Here is a 12446-nt window from a genome sequence, read left to right as displayed (position 1 = left end):
TCACTTACTTTGATGTGCAAACATGTCACAAACAAAGCTTGAACTAATGCTTCATATTCTTCTTGGACTCCTTTTTGAATTTGCTTTTTGAGATCCAGAGTCTCCTCCTCCAAATCCGTGAGTCGAGTTCTCTGGGCAGTGACTTCCATGATCATATTGTGACTGAGCTCTGCAATCTAGTAGCAGAAATTTTTTTAATGGAAAATAATTCAGGAATTCCAAATGGCCACTGCAAAAAGAGTCCTTTGTATCAATATATCAATGTTGAATTGGTATTCTACTTTGAACTTAATGAAGAAGGTGAATATCCTGTTGTGCAAATGTGGGCAGAAGAAGCTAAAGTTGGCTTAAGGGTCCCAGAACAGTTCCAGACACATAGTAGGTGCTTGATAAATGGTTGCTGAATGAATGAACCCAGAAGAGATGCTACTTAAGTACTTTGGAGAAAATACTTCAACTGTCTTGGCTTCCATTTCCGAACTGGCCTCCCCATGACACCTTAGCCTATATACCTCCTCCTCAGAAGGTACAATGGCCTCAAAAGAAAACAAACACCCCCCCCCCAAAAAAAAACAACAAAAAGAAAAAACAAAGCAATAAAAAATAACAAAAGTCACCAAAAAACTAAGAAATAAAAAGCCCTCATTGCTTAAAAAGTACAGGCACACTCCTTGGATGTCTCTGCAGTGGACCAGTCATAAATGGGATTTCTATAGGAAGGGGCACAAGAAAATGACACCAGGATGTCCCATGTCTGACTACTGCTGAGATTGTGGATTTGAGAAATGGAGAACTTTTTTTTTTTTTTTTTTGCGGTACGCAGGCCTCTCACTGTTGTGGCCTCTCCCGTTGCGGAGCACAGGCTCCGGACGCGCAGGCTCAGCGGCCATGGCTCACGGGCCCAGCCGCTCCGCGGCATGTGGAATCTTCCCGGACCGGGGCACGAACCCGTGTCCCCTGCATCGGCAGGTGGACTCTCAACCACTGCACCACCAGGGAAGCCCAAATGGAGGACTTTTTTAGTAATAACTGACCTACCTGACCAGCCTTGTCTTCAGGTGGACTCTGACCTCTTCATATAATGTCTAATTCCTAAAAAGGAGAAAGCAGCACACAGCCAAACTCAAACATTTATTCAGTGCACCACGCTCCAGACAGCTCTTATCTGTGTTATTCGTGCTTCTTTTTGAGATCCTCGGGCTCCACCTGGAGCTAGGACTGTGCTTGTTGCTCCACTGAACTTTAGGACGGGATCTCATTTTAAGGAAGTCTCCTCAGTGAGACCCATGATGTGCATTCTAAAGACAGAGTTTATTCAAGGATCCTAGCTTCTTTGCTGAACCAGGAATAGCACAAAGTCCCTTGTGCTTGCTGAGGGTGGGAAGATCAGCTACAGATCTTCCCCTGGGGGCCAGCTGCCTTACCTCTTATATTCCCCACTAGACCCCTCCAAAGCATACAACCCAGTGTTGCTGGGGCCATCACCTTCCCAGCTGAGAAGACCAGAGCCCAAGGAAATGAGCCAATGAGAAGAAAACCTTGGAGAGGACCATCTACCCTCAATTCTTGCATAAGAACACCTCCCTGGGCTTCCCTGGTGGTGCAGTGGTTGAGAGTCCGCCTGCCGATGCAGGGGATGCAGGTTCGTGCTCCGGTCCAGGAAGATCCCACATGCCATGGAGCGGCTGGGCCCGTGAGCCATGGCCGCTGAGCCTGCGTGTCCGGAGACTCTGCTCTGCAACGGGAGAGGCCACAACAGTGAGAGGCCCGCGTACCGCAAAAACAAACAAACAAAAGAACACCTCCCTGCACCAGACGGCACCGTGTTTTATTTCCTCTTTGGAGTGATTCCTGGGCCCCCCTCCCCACACCTTCCCCAATGCACTTCTTGTCTGTCTGGGAACATACTTGCTCTTTCTGGCAGAGCTTCTGCCTAGCATGCTCCAATACATGCTCGTAACACATGGAGTAGCTCTCGAAGTTGCTGCATTCTCTGGCCATCACGTCACAACCCAGGGAAAGGAGGCAGGCCTCAAGGTGGTCTTTCCTGAAAGTGATCTGAAAAGGGGCATCACTCACAGCAGCTCCCCCAGGCAGCCCCACCACACCAGAGCTCAAGGCACATGTTACCTTGGCTCACAGACCCACTTCCATTTCTCCTCCATGGAAAAACATCAGCTCTATAGCCTTGCAAGTCTCTCTTTCAGGTCTGCTCTTAACATTTGCAGGGCCAGGGACAAGAGTACAATCGGAGGCCCACGTTCCACGTGTCTAAGTGTTCTAAATATTTAAAGGTTATAAATCAAACTATTAAAATGAAAATGTTTAATTCTCCTACTTTGAAAAACAGACCTTCAAAGGGACTCGGGAGGCCAGGTTTGATTTTTATCATCCTTGGACTACTCTGAGTTCTATGCTGAGATATGGTCAGGGAGAGCTAGTCTCCAACCCATAGTTTACAGTTTGACCCCCTTCGCTTCCTCCCTTTGACCTCACATCACACGGGTGGGAGGGGGGCTTGCATGCATATAAGCAGACACCCCAGCTGTCCACGCCCCTGCACAGCTGTCCTTGTCTACCCCACAGGCCAGGGTGTGCTCACGGGTGGTGAGGCCCATTCTCTCTCTGGGGAGGATGATCTAGGGAAGGGCCAGGAATTCCAGTGCCCAGGTATCCAGAGCATGGTCCAGAAGGAAGGCCAGGGATCAGAGTGGGCATGTCCCCTTGGCCGTGGGGATTTCCTGTGGGGAAGGGTGGGGCTGGAGCAGAGCCAGAGGGGCCTCTGAAGTGGGGCATCTGACAGGGGCACTTGCCTTGGTCAAAGGGCCATAGTTCTCACTCTCTAGGCAGTCCCATTCCCTCCCTTTCTCTAGGCAGCTGGGCACCCTTTTTGAAGAGGTGGTCTTTAAGGAACAGAGGAAAAGTCCAACTGTCCAAGGCAGACTTAGGTTTAGACTCCAAGAGAAATGGGAGCCAATATGTGGAAGGTAGGGCAGATCTACCTGAATAGGACCTGCATGTCCATGGGAGTGCTTGTGTGTCTGTGTGTGTCTATATCAGCAAGTGTGTCTGTGTGCATTTGTGTGTGTGTGTGTCTATATTCATAAATGCATGTCTGTGTGTGTTTCTCTGTGTGTCTGTACCTCTCTGTGTATGTCTCCCTCTGTGAGTGTTTGTATAGGTCTCTATATGTCTGTATGTGTCCCTCAACGTGTATCAGTGAGTGTGTTTGTGTGTGTATCTGGCAGTCTTATGGGGCCCACTTCAAGATTCAGCCTGCTCACTTGATGAGCTTTATCTGTGACACTTCCAGGGTCTGGACAGCTCTAGGCTCACTGGAAGTTTGCTGCAGAAACTAGGTTCTCCTTCCAGCCTGGGGTGATTCCCCTGGCTCTGATTTGATTGTCCTGGTGACACTGTCCTATCAGTGCAGCCTCTGTGCCACTGACCTCCAGAGAGGGCCCAGACACGCTTGCCAGGTCAGGCAAACTAGTGGAGATGGCAAATACTGATAAAAACCCAGTACTGATGGAGTGAGGAAAGTGGCTTGCTCACCACTGCTGACAGGAGGAGAAATCAGTGTAGTACTTTGGAGGGCAGACTAGCAGTGGCTGTGAAAGGGTTTTAAAATATTCATGCTCTTTGATCCAGTAACTCCTCTTCCAGGAATTTATTTTTAGAGAATAATAAAGGTTATACACAAAAATATATGTTAACAGATGTTCTTTAGAGTAGCCCTTCCAATAGAAAGGAAAAATGGAAACAATCTAAGGTACTTAATAATGGAAAACAGGTTGAATCCATCTCATTCATCTATAGGATGAAACACTAAACAGCCACCAAAAATTGTGCTGTGGATGTATGTTTATTGACAAGGAAACATGTTTATAACATACATTCAAGTGAAAAAAGTACACTACAACAAAAAGGCATATAGAATAATCTTATTTTGTTAAAAAAAAGTGCATGAATTTTTAAAAGTTATAAATAAAATTTGGAAGGAAAGACACCAAAATAATAATAGTGGCTATCAATGAGGGTAAGATTATGAGTATATTTTCTAATACATCATATTTCTATTTTCTAATATAATCATAAAATGTATATATAATTAAAATAATTATATATAAAAATGTATGTCTAAATAAAATATATATACTAATTAAAAAATAGTAAAGCTTTGGTAAAGGTTATCAACTATAGCAGTTTGGCAGGATGCACTCAAGACATGCATAATGGAAACAGTAGATGAAAACCTCTGCTCATGGGGGATTTTATGAACAGGAGCCAGGCAGTCAGGGGAGGCGCTCAGCCTCCCACCCTCACTCTCCAGGGCCTCCTCAAGGGGTTCCCTCAGAGGAGGTGGGTGAGGGCAATCCATCCTGGTCCTGGAAAGTGAGCAGTAGGACAGCCAGAGGCAGCTGCTGACACCAAGGCAAAGGGCACCAAGATTCCATCCCCTGGACCTTGACTTCTTTATGGTGAAAAGACCAAGGCTACATGAATTAGTATTGACAAAGATAGCACTTCCCAGACTGAGTGTGTTGAAAGCCTGAAGGCTTGAGAAGTCATGAGACCACATTTGGGGCCATCAGGGTGTGGCCAGTGACCTCATCTAGGTGGGCCAGGCCCAGTGCTTGGAGTCAGCCACAGTGACTCACCCCTCTCTGTCCTGGACAGCAGTACCCAAACTTGAGCATGCCAACAAGGCCTCCACAGGGCAAACACTTCTCAAACTAATGTCTCCATAGCCACTGCAGATATAGGATCCCAAACAAACAGAAATGAAGACTTGAACCACCATGGCCCTCTGCCGTCCTCTCTTAGCCAGCATGCTATTTTAACCAGACAAGGAGGAAGCCTTGGATGAGTCTGTGTTACACCAAAGAGGTGAGAATGGCCAGGACTCCCCTTGAGCATCTCCAGAGGCCAGAGAAATCATGTTGCTTCCTTCCCTCAGTGGCTCTGCTGAGGCCTCAGGAGACTGGGCTGAAAGATCAGCTCAAGGCGATGGCATATAGGGGGCGAGTGGGAAGGCAGGGAGAGGAGTAAGGGCCCTGCCAGAGCATCTGCAGTGGGCACATGGACCATGTCTGAGTGGAGCAGACAGGCAGCAATGACTGACAGGTGACAGAGAGGTGCAGGGAGACTCCCAGTTCCCAGCAGTCCCTCTCTCCAGATGAACTTTGCTTCTGCAGATGGTACTTGGCCTCCCAGAAGCAGCACTGGAGCCACCTGAGCAGCATCTGTTGTGGGACTACAGCCTACGTGCTTCTTTGGGCACAGTCCTATGAGCTCTCAGAGCAATTTGTTTCTCAAAAGCTGTTCTACAACTCACCCCTGCCTTCCTAGGTCACTAAAAGTCAGATCGATGTCAAAGTGTAGCACAAAGGGGCTTCATCTGCCAACTTCCCCTCCAAGGCGGGCCCCTGGGTTCCATAAGAACCAGAGTAACGACCGTTGGCCCACTGCCCTCCAGTGGGTTGATTTCTTCACCAACACTTAAACCTGAACTGTACTGGGTGGCACCGGCTGGAAGAGCACAAGATTGCCCCATGGATTCTTCTGGAGATCCAGCCTGGAGAGAAGCAAGGTAGGTGCCAGGCCTTGTTATGGCAAAAGTCTGACCCTGCTGGGAGCAAACTGTGCTTCTGTGGTTTGCTTCCTCTTGGAGCCCCTCATAACAATCTATCTAACCTCAGGCACACACAAGGTGTTTTGATGATATTTCTAAAACCTACCTCTGCTGACAAAATGCTTCAGTGACTTCCCACTGACTCCGGGATGAAATCCAAACTCATACGGATTGCACACAAGGCCATTCAGGATCTGGCCCTGCCTACCTTTACAATGTCCTCCTCTGAACTCTGCTATAACTCCCTTCCTAGATTGCTGACTTCCCTCCCCAGCCCTTCTTCCTCTGGCCAACTCCGACTTGTGCTTTAAAACTTGGCCCAAACAATACCTCCTCCAGAAAGTCTTCCCTGACTACTTCCCACCCCTCCCTCTAGCTGGGTTGTGTTCACCCTTCTTGGAGATCACATAGCACCCCATTTGTGCCTCTACCAAAGTACTTAATGTGAAGAGCCTTTTCCGGACATTGCTGGTTCACCTAACTTTTTCCATAAGTTCTTTGAGGGCAGAAACTGTACCTTTTGCCTTTATATCTCTAATAAAGCGCCTGAGAAAAAACAGGAGATCTATAAACCCTTGCTGAATGAGTGAATGACTCTTGGCATATAAATGGAAATGGTTCTGGAATCCACAAAATAGACTAGTACAGTTCTGATTTGCAAAAAAGGTCAATCTCTAACTTCAGGCCAGTGTGTTTGGTACAAAATTTGGCCGAGATTGTGAAAGGCTGGTGTTCTAGAATTTGGAGAAGGAAGCAAAAATCACAAGAAGCCAACATGGGTTCAAGAATAGTCAGATCAGATTAAACTTTTCCCTCAGGAAATATAGCAGATGCAGTGTAACTGGATCTCAGCAGGACATCTGAGAAGGTTTCTTATGATGTCCTTTTGGACAAACGGAGAACATGGGCCGGGTGAAAGGACAACCAGATGAGTTTCTGGTCACTGAAAGACTGTGCCCAAAGTACCTGTTAAGACTGGAGGGGACCCAGAGTGGGTAGCACAGCACTTGGGGCCTGTCCTTTCATACACTGTTATCAAAGGCTTGAAGGAGGATACCAAGGGTAGGCTGACATGAACCTGGAAGGGAGAGACAGTATGCTGGATGATAAAAATCCAAAGTTTTAAAGATTTCAAGAGGTTCAAAGAGTGGACCAAGTTGAACAAGAACAAGGCTAATAATAAGGCAGTAGCAGGAGGCCTGAAGGCCGTGTGTGGGCTTCAGGTGGCTGTTAGCCTAACTAGTCAGCTGTGACAAAACCTAACACATCCATGGGTGTTCATCAAAGCAGAGCACCCAGGACAAGGGTGCTCTTGGCTGCCCAGACCACCTTGAATTTAGAGGATCTTGACCAGGAGCGTGGGCCATTCATAGCGGTTGAAGGAAAGGAAGCTGGTTTAGGCTGAAGGAGGGAAGGCGGGGCTCAGGCTCTCCTTGCACACCAGTGCAGTCTGCTCTGCGCAGGGGCACCCAGCTGAGGGGAGCACCATTTCCCTGTCCATGTGCCCTGGTATAGGCTGTACCGCCTGAAGGAAGGGGTAAATATTTGTTATCCACCACCCAGAGGGGCACCTGTTTGGGTCTGTCCTCCTGGAGCTGGCCCAACTTGTAATTTTACAGAAGATTCACACATGCTAGCAATGGCCCAACTGAGCTTCTCTGACTGACCTGCCCTCAGATATCTAAAGGCTTGTTGTGAGGGGTCAGAACCATGATCTGTGGCGTCCCAGGGACAGAACTAGGATCCATGGTGGAGGCAGTGGGGAGGCCAAATCCAGCTCAGTAAGAGGTGCCTGAAACAAGAGCTGCCAGGAATGGGGGTGGGGAGGTATGGGTGGGGATTGAAAGACAGTGAGCTCCCAGTCACTGCAGATGATCCAGAAGAGACTAGAAGCCCACCAGGCACAGACTCTGGAGGGACCTAACATTCTGGGGTCCTGTTATTCCAAGACAACCGCAGGCTGATACCAGCCTCTTCAGTGTGCCCTCAGTTTCAGCTGTGCCTGATCTAGGTTTGCCCTGTTTACTAATACTCACATTTCTTTCCCAGAAGATCCTGTCTTCAATGTTGGGGTGAAGTACATAGATAAGGGATGAGCAGATCTTGAGCCACAAACTTTTTGTTCGCTTTTTTTATCATGGTAAAACATACATTAAATTTGCCATTTTAGCCATTTTTAAGTATACAGTTCAGCGGCATTAAGTACATTCACAACGTTGTGCAATCAATCTCTAGAACTCTTTTCGTGTTGCCAAACTGAAACTCTGCACCCATTAAACACTAACTCCCCATTCCCCCACCCGCCAGTCCCTGACAAACACCATTCTACTTTCTGTCTCTATGAATTTGATTACATTATGTACCTCATGTAAGTGGAATCATGCAGCATTTATGTTTTTGTGACTGGCTTATTTCACGTAACAGAATATCTTCCATAATGAAGCATGTGTCAGAATTTCCTTCCTTTTAAGGAAAGCCACAAAATTTTTTGATTCAAACATTTCTCTGAGCATACCCCACCTTAATCACCTCTGTACTTCTGCTTGAGAATCACTGAACTGCAGGGATCCAAGAGGAATTACTTCACCCCCTCATCAGAATACACAGCAGCACACTGGGTATAATTGAAAGCTTAAAACAAATACATGTAAATTCTGAGCAATAGTGTATCTCTAAGCAAGCTTGTGAATTCTCTACCTTATAAATAAGAACTGAAGTGCTTATTATAAAATTATGGGGACTATTTGGAGAGCTTAGAAAAATGTAAATGTGGAGAAAATGTTGTCCAAAAATTTGAGCACATTTTTCTAAGGCAGGCTTTTAAAAATGATTGAATTTCAAAGGAAACTGGATTCACAGCTACCTACTGCACTTAAGGCTTAATTTCTTAAAGAGCCTAAAAACTCTGTTATGGACAAATATCCACAAACATTCTTATACTGCCTTTTCAGCAGATTCCTTTGATTTAGAAAGGCACCTCCTGTCAATAGTAAACAGTTAAAAACTCCAAGGACTGTGTGTATGCCTGTTGTATGTATTAAATATATATTATTGTTAAATACATATTATATGGAGTTGTTATGAATTCAAATACATATACACACATACAAATTGTTGATACTGGCTTCCTTTGGGAGAGGAAACTGGGGATGATGGAGTGGAATAGGGGTGAAAATGTTACCTTTCTGAGCTGTTATGTTTTCTTCATATTGCACATTTAAAGAAGTCTTCTAGGTAGTGATTTCATACACTATTTTGGTTTTTCTCTTAAAATTTTTATACTAAAAAAATCAATAACAGGAAATGTTGCTAAAAATAACTCATCCATAAACTCCAAGGTTACTCTAAAAAATTGGCCAAATCTGAAATTAGCCAACATGCATAGTCTAATTACTCTCCCAACTTAATTAGAAATCAGTCTTTTTCCAAAATTAAAATGGTAACATGTGATTTCTACTTTGAGTTCAGCCTCAGTTTTTTTTTTATTATTAGTTTCTGCTTTATAACAAAGTGAATCAGTCATACATATACATCTGTTCCCACATCCCTTCCCTCTTGCGTCTCCCTCCCTCCCACCCTCCCTATTCCACCCCTCCAGGCGGTCACAAAGCACCGAGCTGATCTCCCTGTGCTATGCGGCTGCTTCCCACTATCTATCTAGCTTACGTTTGGTAGTGTATATATGTCCATGCCTCTCTCTCGCTTTGTCACAGCTTACCCTTCCCCCTCCCCATATCCTCAAGTCCATTCTCAAGTACAGCCTCAGTTTTCACATCTTCAACTCTAAGGGAGTAAGGGAAGCATTAGGAGATGTGTTGAAGGGAAAGTCTTTCTTGTTTGGGTTTATGTACAAAAAAAAAAAAAAAAAAAAAGCAAACCACACTCTAGAATGACTAATTTTCAGTTCATACCTCTAGTCCACCATCCTGGTAATTCTCCAGTAATCTCTGTACAAAATTTTCAACTATTTGTGGTCTGATAACTGAAAAGTTTTCTCTCATGACTTGGTGTTTCCAAAGGTCTAGGGGAGAAACATACCAACACTAGTACCAGGAAATATCGAACAACCTTTAATAGCTACGAGATGGCAACTGTCTGAGACATAATACTGGACACACGCCTGTCACTTCCAAATACACAAAAACTAATGGGTGAGGCAGGGGAGGGGAGGTGGTGGTTGAGGACACAGGATCCTCCAGAACATGGGAATAAGGAAGATCTCTAACAAGATTCCTAATGAAAAGATTCGGAAAAGTACCTCTGAAGTCTGGTGAACAATATTTTGTTACCATAACTAAAAATCCCAAACCAAATGTAATTATTGATCCTATATGGCATCTGTTTTCATAAAGTCCCTATATGTATCTGAACAATTATTTTGACCTAACACAACTATCAGAAATAAATGAAGAGCTATTATATTTATCTATTTAAGTACATTCCTGGTGTTACAAGGCAAAATTAATTTGAATGCAGAGTTAATAAAAAAAGAGGAGGAAATCCAAAAGAGAGAAGAAAGAGTCACAGATTAGAAATGTTGAGAGCCGCAGAAGATGAACTTTTAGCTCCTGCACTGAAGCAGCAACAGGGCTGACACATATGTGATGAGGCATACACACAGTTATTCAGAATAGCATTGCTGAGGACAGCAAAAACTTAAAAACAACACACAAACTGTAGTATATCCTTCCAATGGGATAGTATGCAGCTGTAAAAAAAGAGAATTTCTCCATGTATTGATGTGAAAAGAACCATAGATTAAGAGGAAAATGCAAGGTGTAGAAAAGTGGGTATAAAATGCTATCTTTCATAAGAAAGATACAGAAAATAACAATAAAGGGAGAGGCCATCCCCTCAAGCCTATTCAAGGCCATTGGTCCAAATATTTGGCTTTCTCTGATATCATCACTTCTCCCCTCTTTCCTGAATCATTCACAAGAGCATACATTATTTCTCCCACCTCATAAAAATTCTCCACTTGATCCCATTTCCCCTGTCAGCTTTTGCCTCATTTCTTTGCTCCCTTTCTAGCAAATCTCTCAGAAAGAGATGTCTATACTTAATATCTGTGACTTCTCTCAAAATCCTTCTTAGACCCACTCACACAGCTTTTACCTTCCACTCCACTGAAACTGATTTTGTCATAAACACCAGTGACCTCAACATGGCTAAAGCCAGTGGTTTTACTTGACTGCCAATAACATTTCACATAATTTGTCACTTCCTCCTGCTTGAGAAACTTCCATCACCAGACGTTGGGACACCACCCTGTCCTAGTTTTCCTCTACCTCACTGTTCCCTGTAGGTTCCTCTTGCTGCCTCCCCCCTCTACCGCCAGCTCTTAACATTAGAGTGTCCTAGGACTCAGCCCTTGGTTCACCGTTTTTGTTTTTTCTATCTGCACTCACCCCCTTGGCTATCTCATTTAGTATCATGGCTAAATACCATCTGTATGCTGACAACCCTCAAATTTAGATCTAATATCCACTTGGCATCTCTTCTTGGATGTCTAAAAGGCATTTCAAACTTTACTTGTGCATAATTAAATTTCTGATCTTCCCTCCCTAACTTGCCATCTCAACTGATGGCAATTCAGTTTTCCCAATTGCTCAGGTCAAAAGCTTTGGAGTCATCATGGACTCTTCTCTTTTTCCCAAACTCTATACCCAATTCATCAGTGACTACTTTAAAAATATGCCCAGAATCTTACCACTTAATACTTCCACTGCTCCCAACCTTGTTTGATTCACCATCTCCTCTTGCCTGGATTACTGCAATAGCCTCAAAACCAGCCTCTCCCTTCTTCCACCCTTTGTTCCCAACATAGCAGCCAGAGAGACTCTATTCAAATATAAGTCAGATCATGCGACTCAAAATCTGGGACAGGCTCCCCATCGCATTCAGAGTAAGCACTAAAGTGCTTGCAAGCTCCTGCACAGTCTGTTGTCCTTTCATGCTTCCTCTGTGACTTCATCTCCTACTACTCTCCCTCACTCTCTCCACTCCAGCCACACTTGGGTCTTTGCTGTTCCATGAATATGACAGGCATGCTCTGCTTCGGGCCTATGTATGGGCTGTCTTTCTGTCTGGAATGCTCTTCCCCCAGATACCCACATAGCTAACTCCCTCACCTTCTTCAACTCTGCTCAAAACGTCACTTTCTCAGTGAAGTCTATCCTGACCACCCTATTTAAAATTACAATGTGCCCCTTTGAACCTTCACACCACTATCCTCCTCACTCCATTATTTTCTTATTTCTTATGTTCATTGATTATTGTCTGTCTACCCCCTTCTAGATGATAAATTCCATGAGAGAAAGGATTTTTGCTCCATGATAGTTAGGATGTACAGTAGTCTTCCCTTATTCGTGGTTTTGTTTTCTGCAGTTTTAGTTACCTGTGGTCAACTGAAGTCTGCAAATATTAAATGGAAACTTGTAGAAATAAACAATTCGTAAGTTTTAAATTGAGCACCGTTTTGAGTAGCACGATTAAATCTTGGGCCATCCTGCTCCATCACGTCCCACCCAGGATCCCCAACCACTAACGTAGTCTCCTCCTGACATCCAACCATGGATGTCATAATGGCCCGATGATCCAGGGTCACCTGAAGCAGACGATCCTCTTTCTGACCTATCGTTAGAAGATCAACAGAAGCCCAGTGCTAAATCACAATGCCAACGTCATTCGCCTCACTTCCTCTCATAGGCATTTTATCATCTCATACCATCACAAGAAGAAGGGTGAGTACAGTACAATATTTCGAGAGAGACCACATTCACATAACTTTTTTATAATATATTGTTTTAAG

The 12446-nt window shown here is 44.6% G+C and overlaps 1 protein-coding gene across 1 annotated transcript in view; it reads right to left on the bottom strand.

Moving 5' to 3' along the window:
* The window catches only part of LOC308625885 (uncharacterized protein), a gene marked incomplete at its 3' end in the record, with an annotated part of 150517 nt that overhangs the window by 15646 nt on the left and 122425 nt on the right, over positions 1 to 12446 (bottom strand). Inside the window, 3 exon segments of the mRNA XM_081250488.1 lie at positions 9 to 176; positions 1909 to 2058; positions 9547 to 9656. Coding sequence (XP_081106614.1) covers positions 9 to 176; positions 1909 to 2058; positions 9547 to 9656 — 428 coding nt within the window.

This window comes from Mesoplodon bidens, assembly GCF_964165515.1.
Source record: "Mesoplodon bidens genome assembly, chromosome: 12".
In the NCBI taxonomy this organism is placed as follows: domain Eukaryota; kingdom Metazoa; phylum Chordata; class Mammalia; order Artiodactyla; family Ziphiidae; genus Mesoplodon; species Mesoplodon bidens.
Note: the sequence above shows the minus strand (reverse complement) of the source record. Positions and strands in the feature narration are given on the sequence as shown.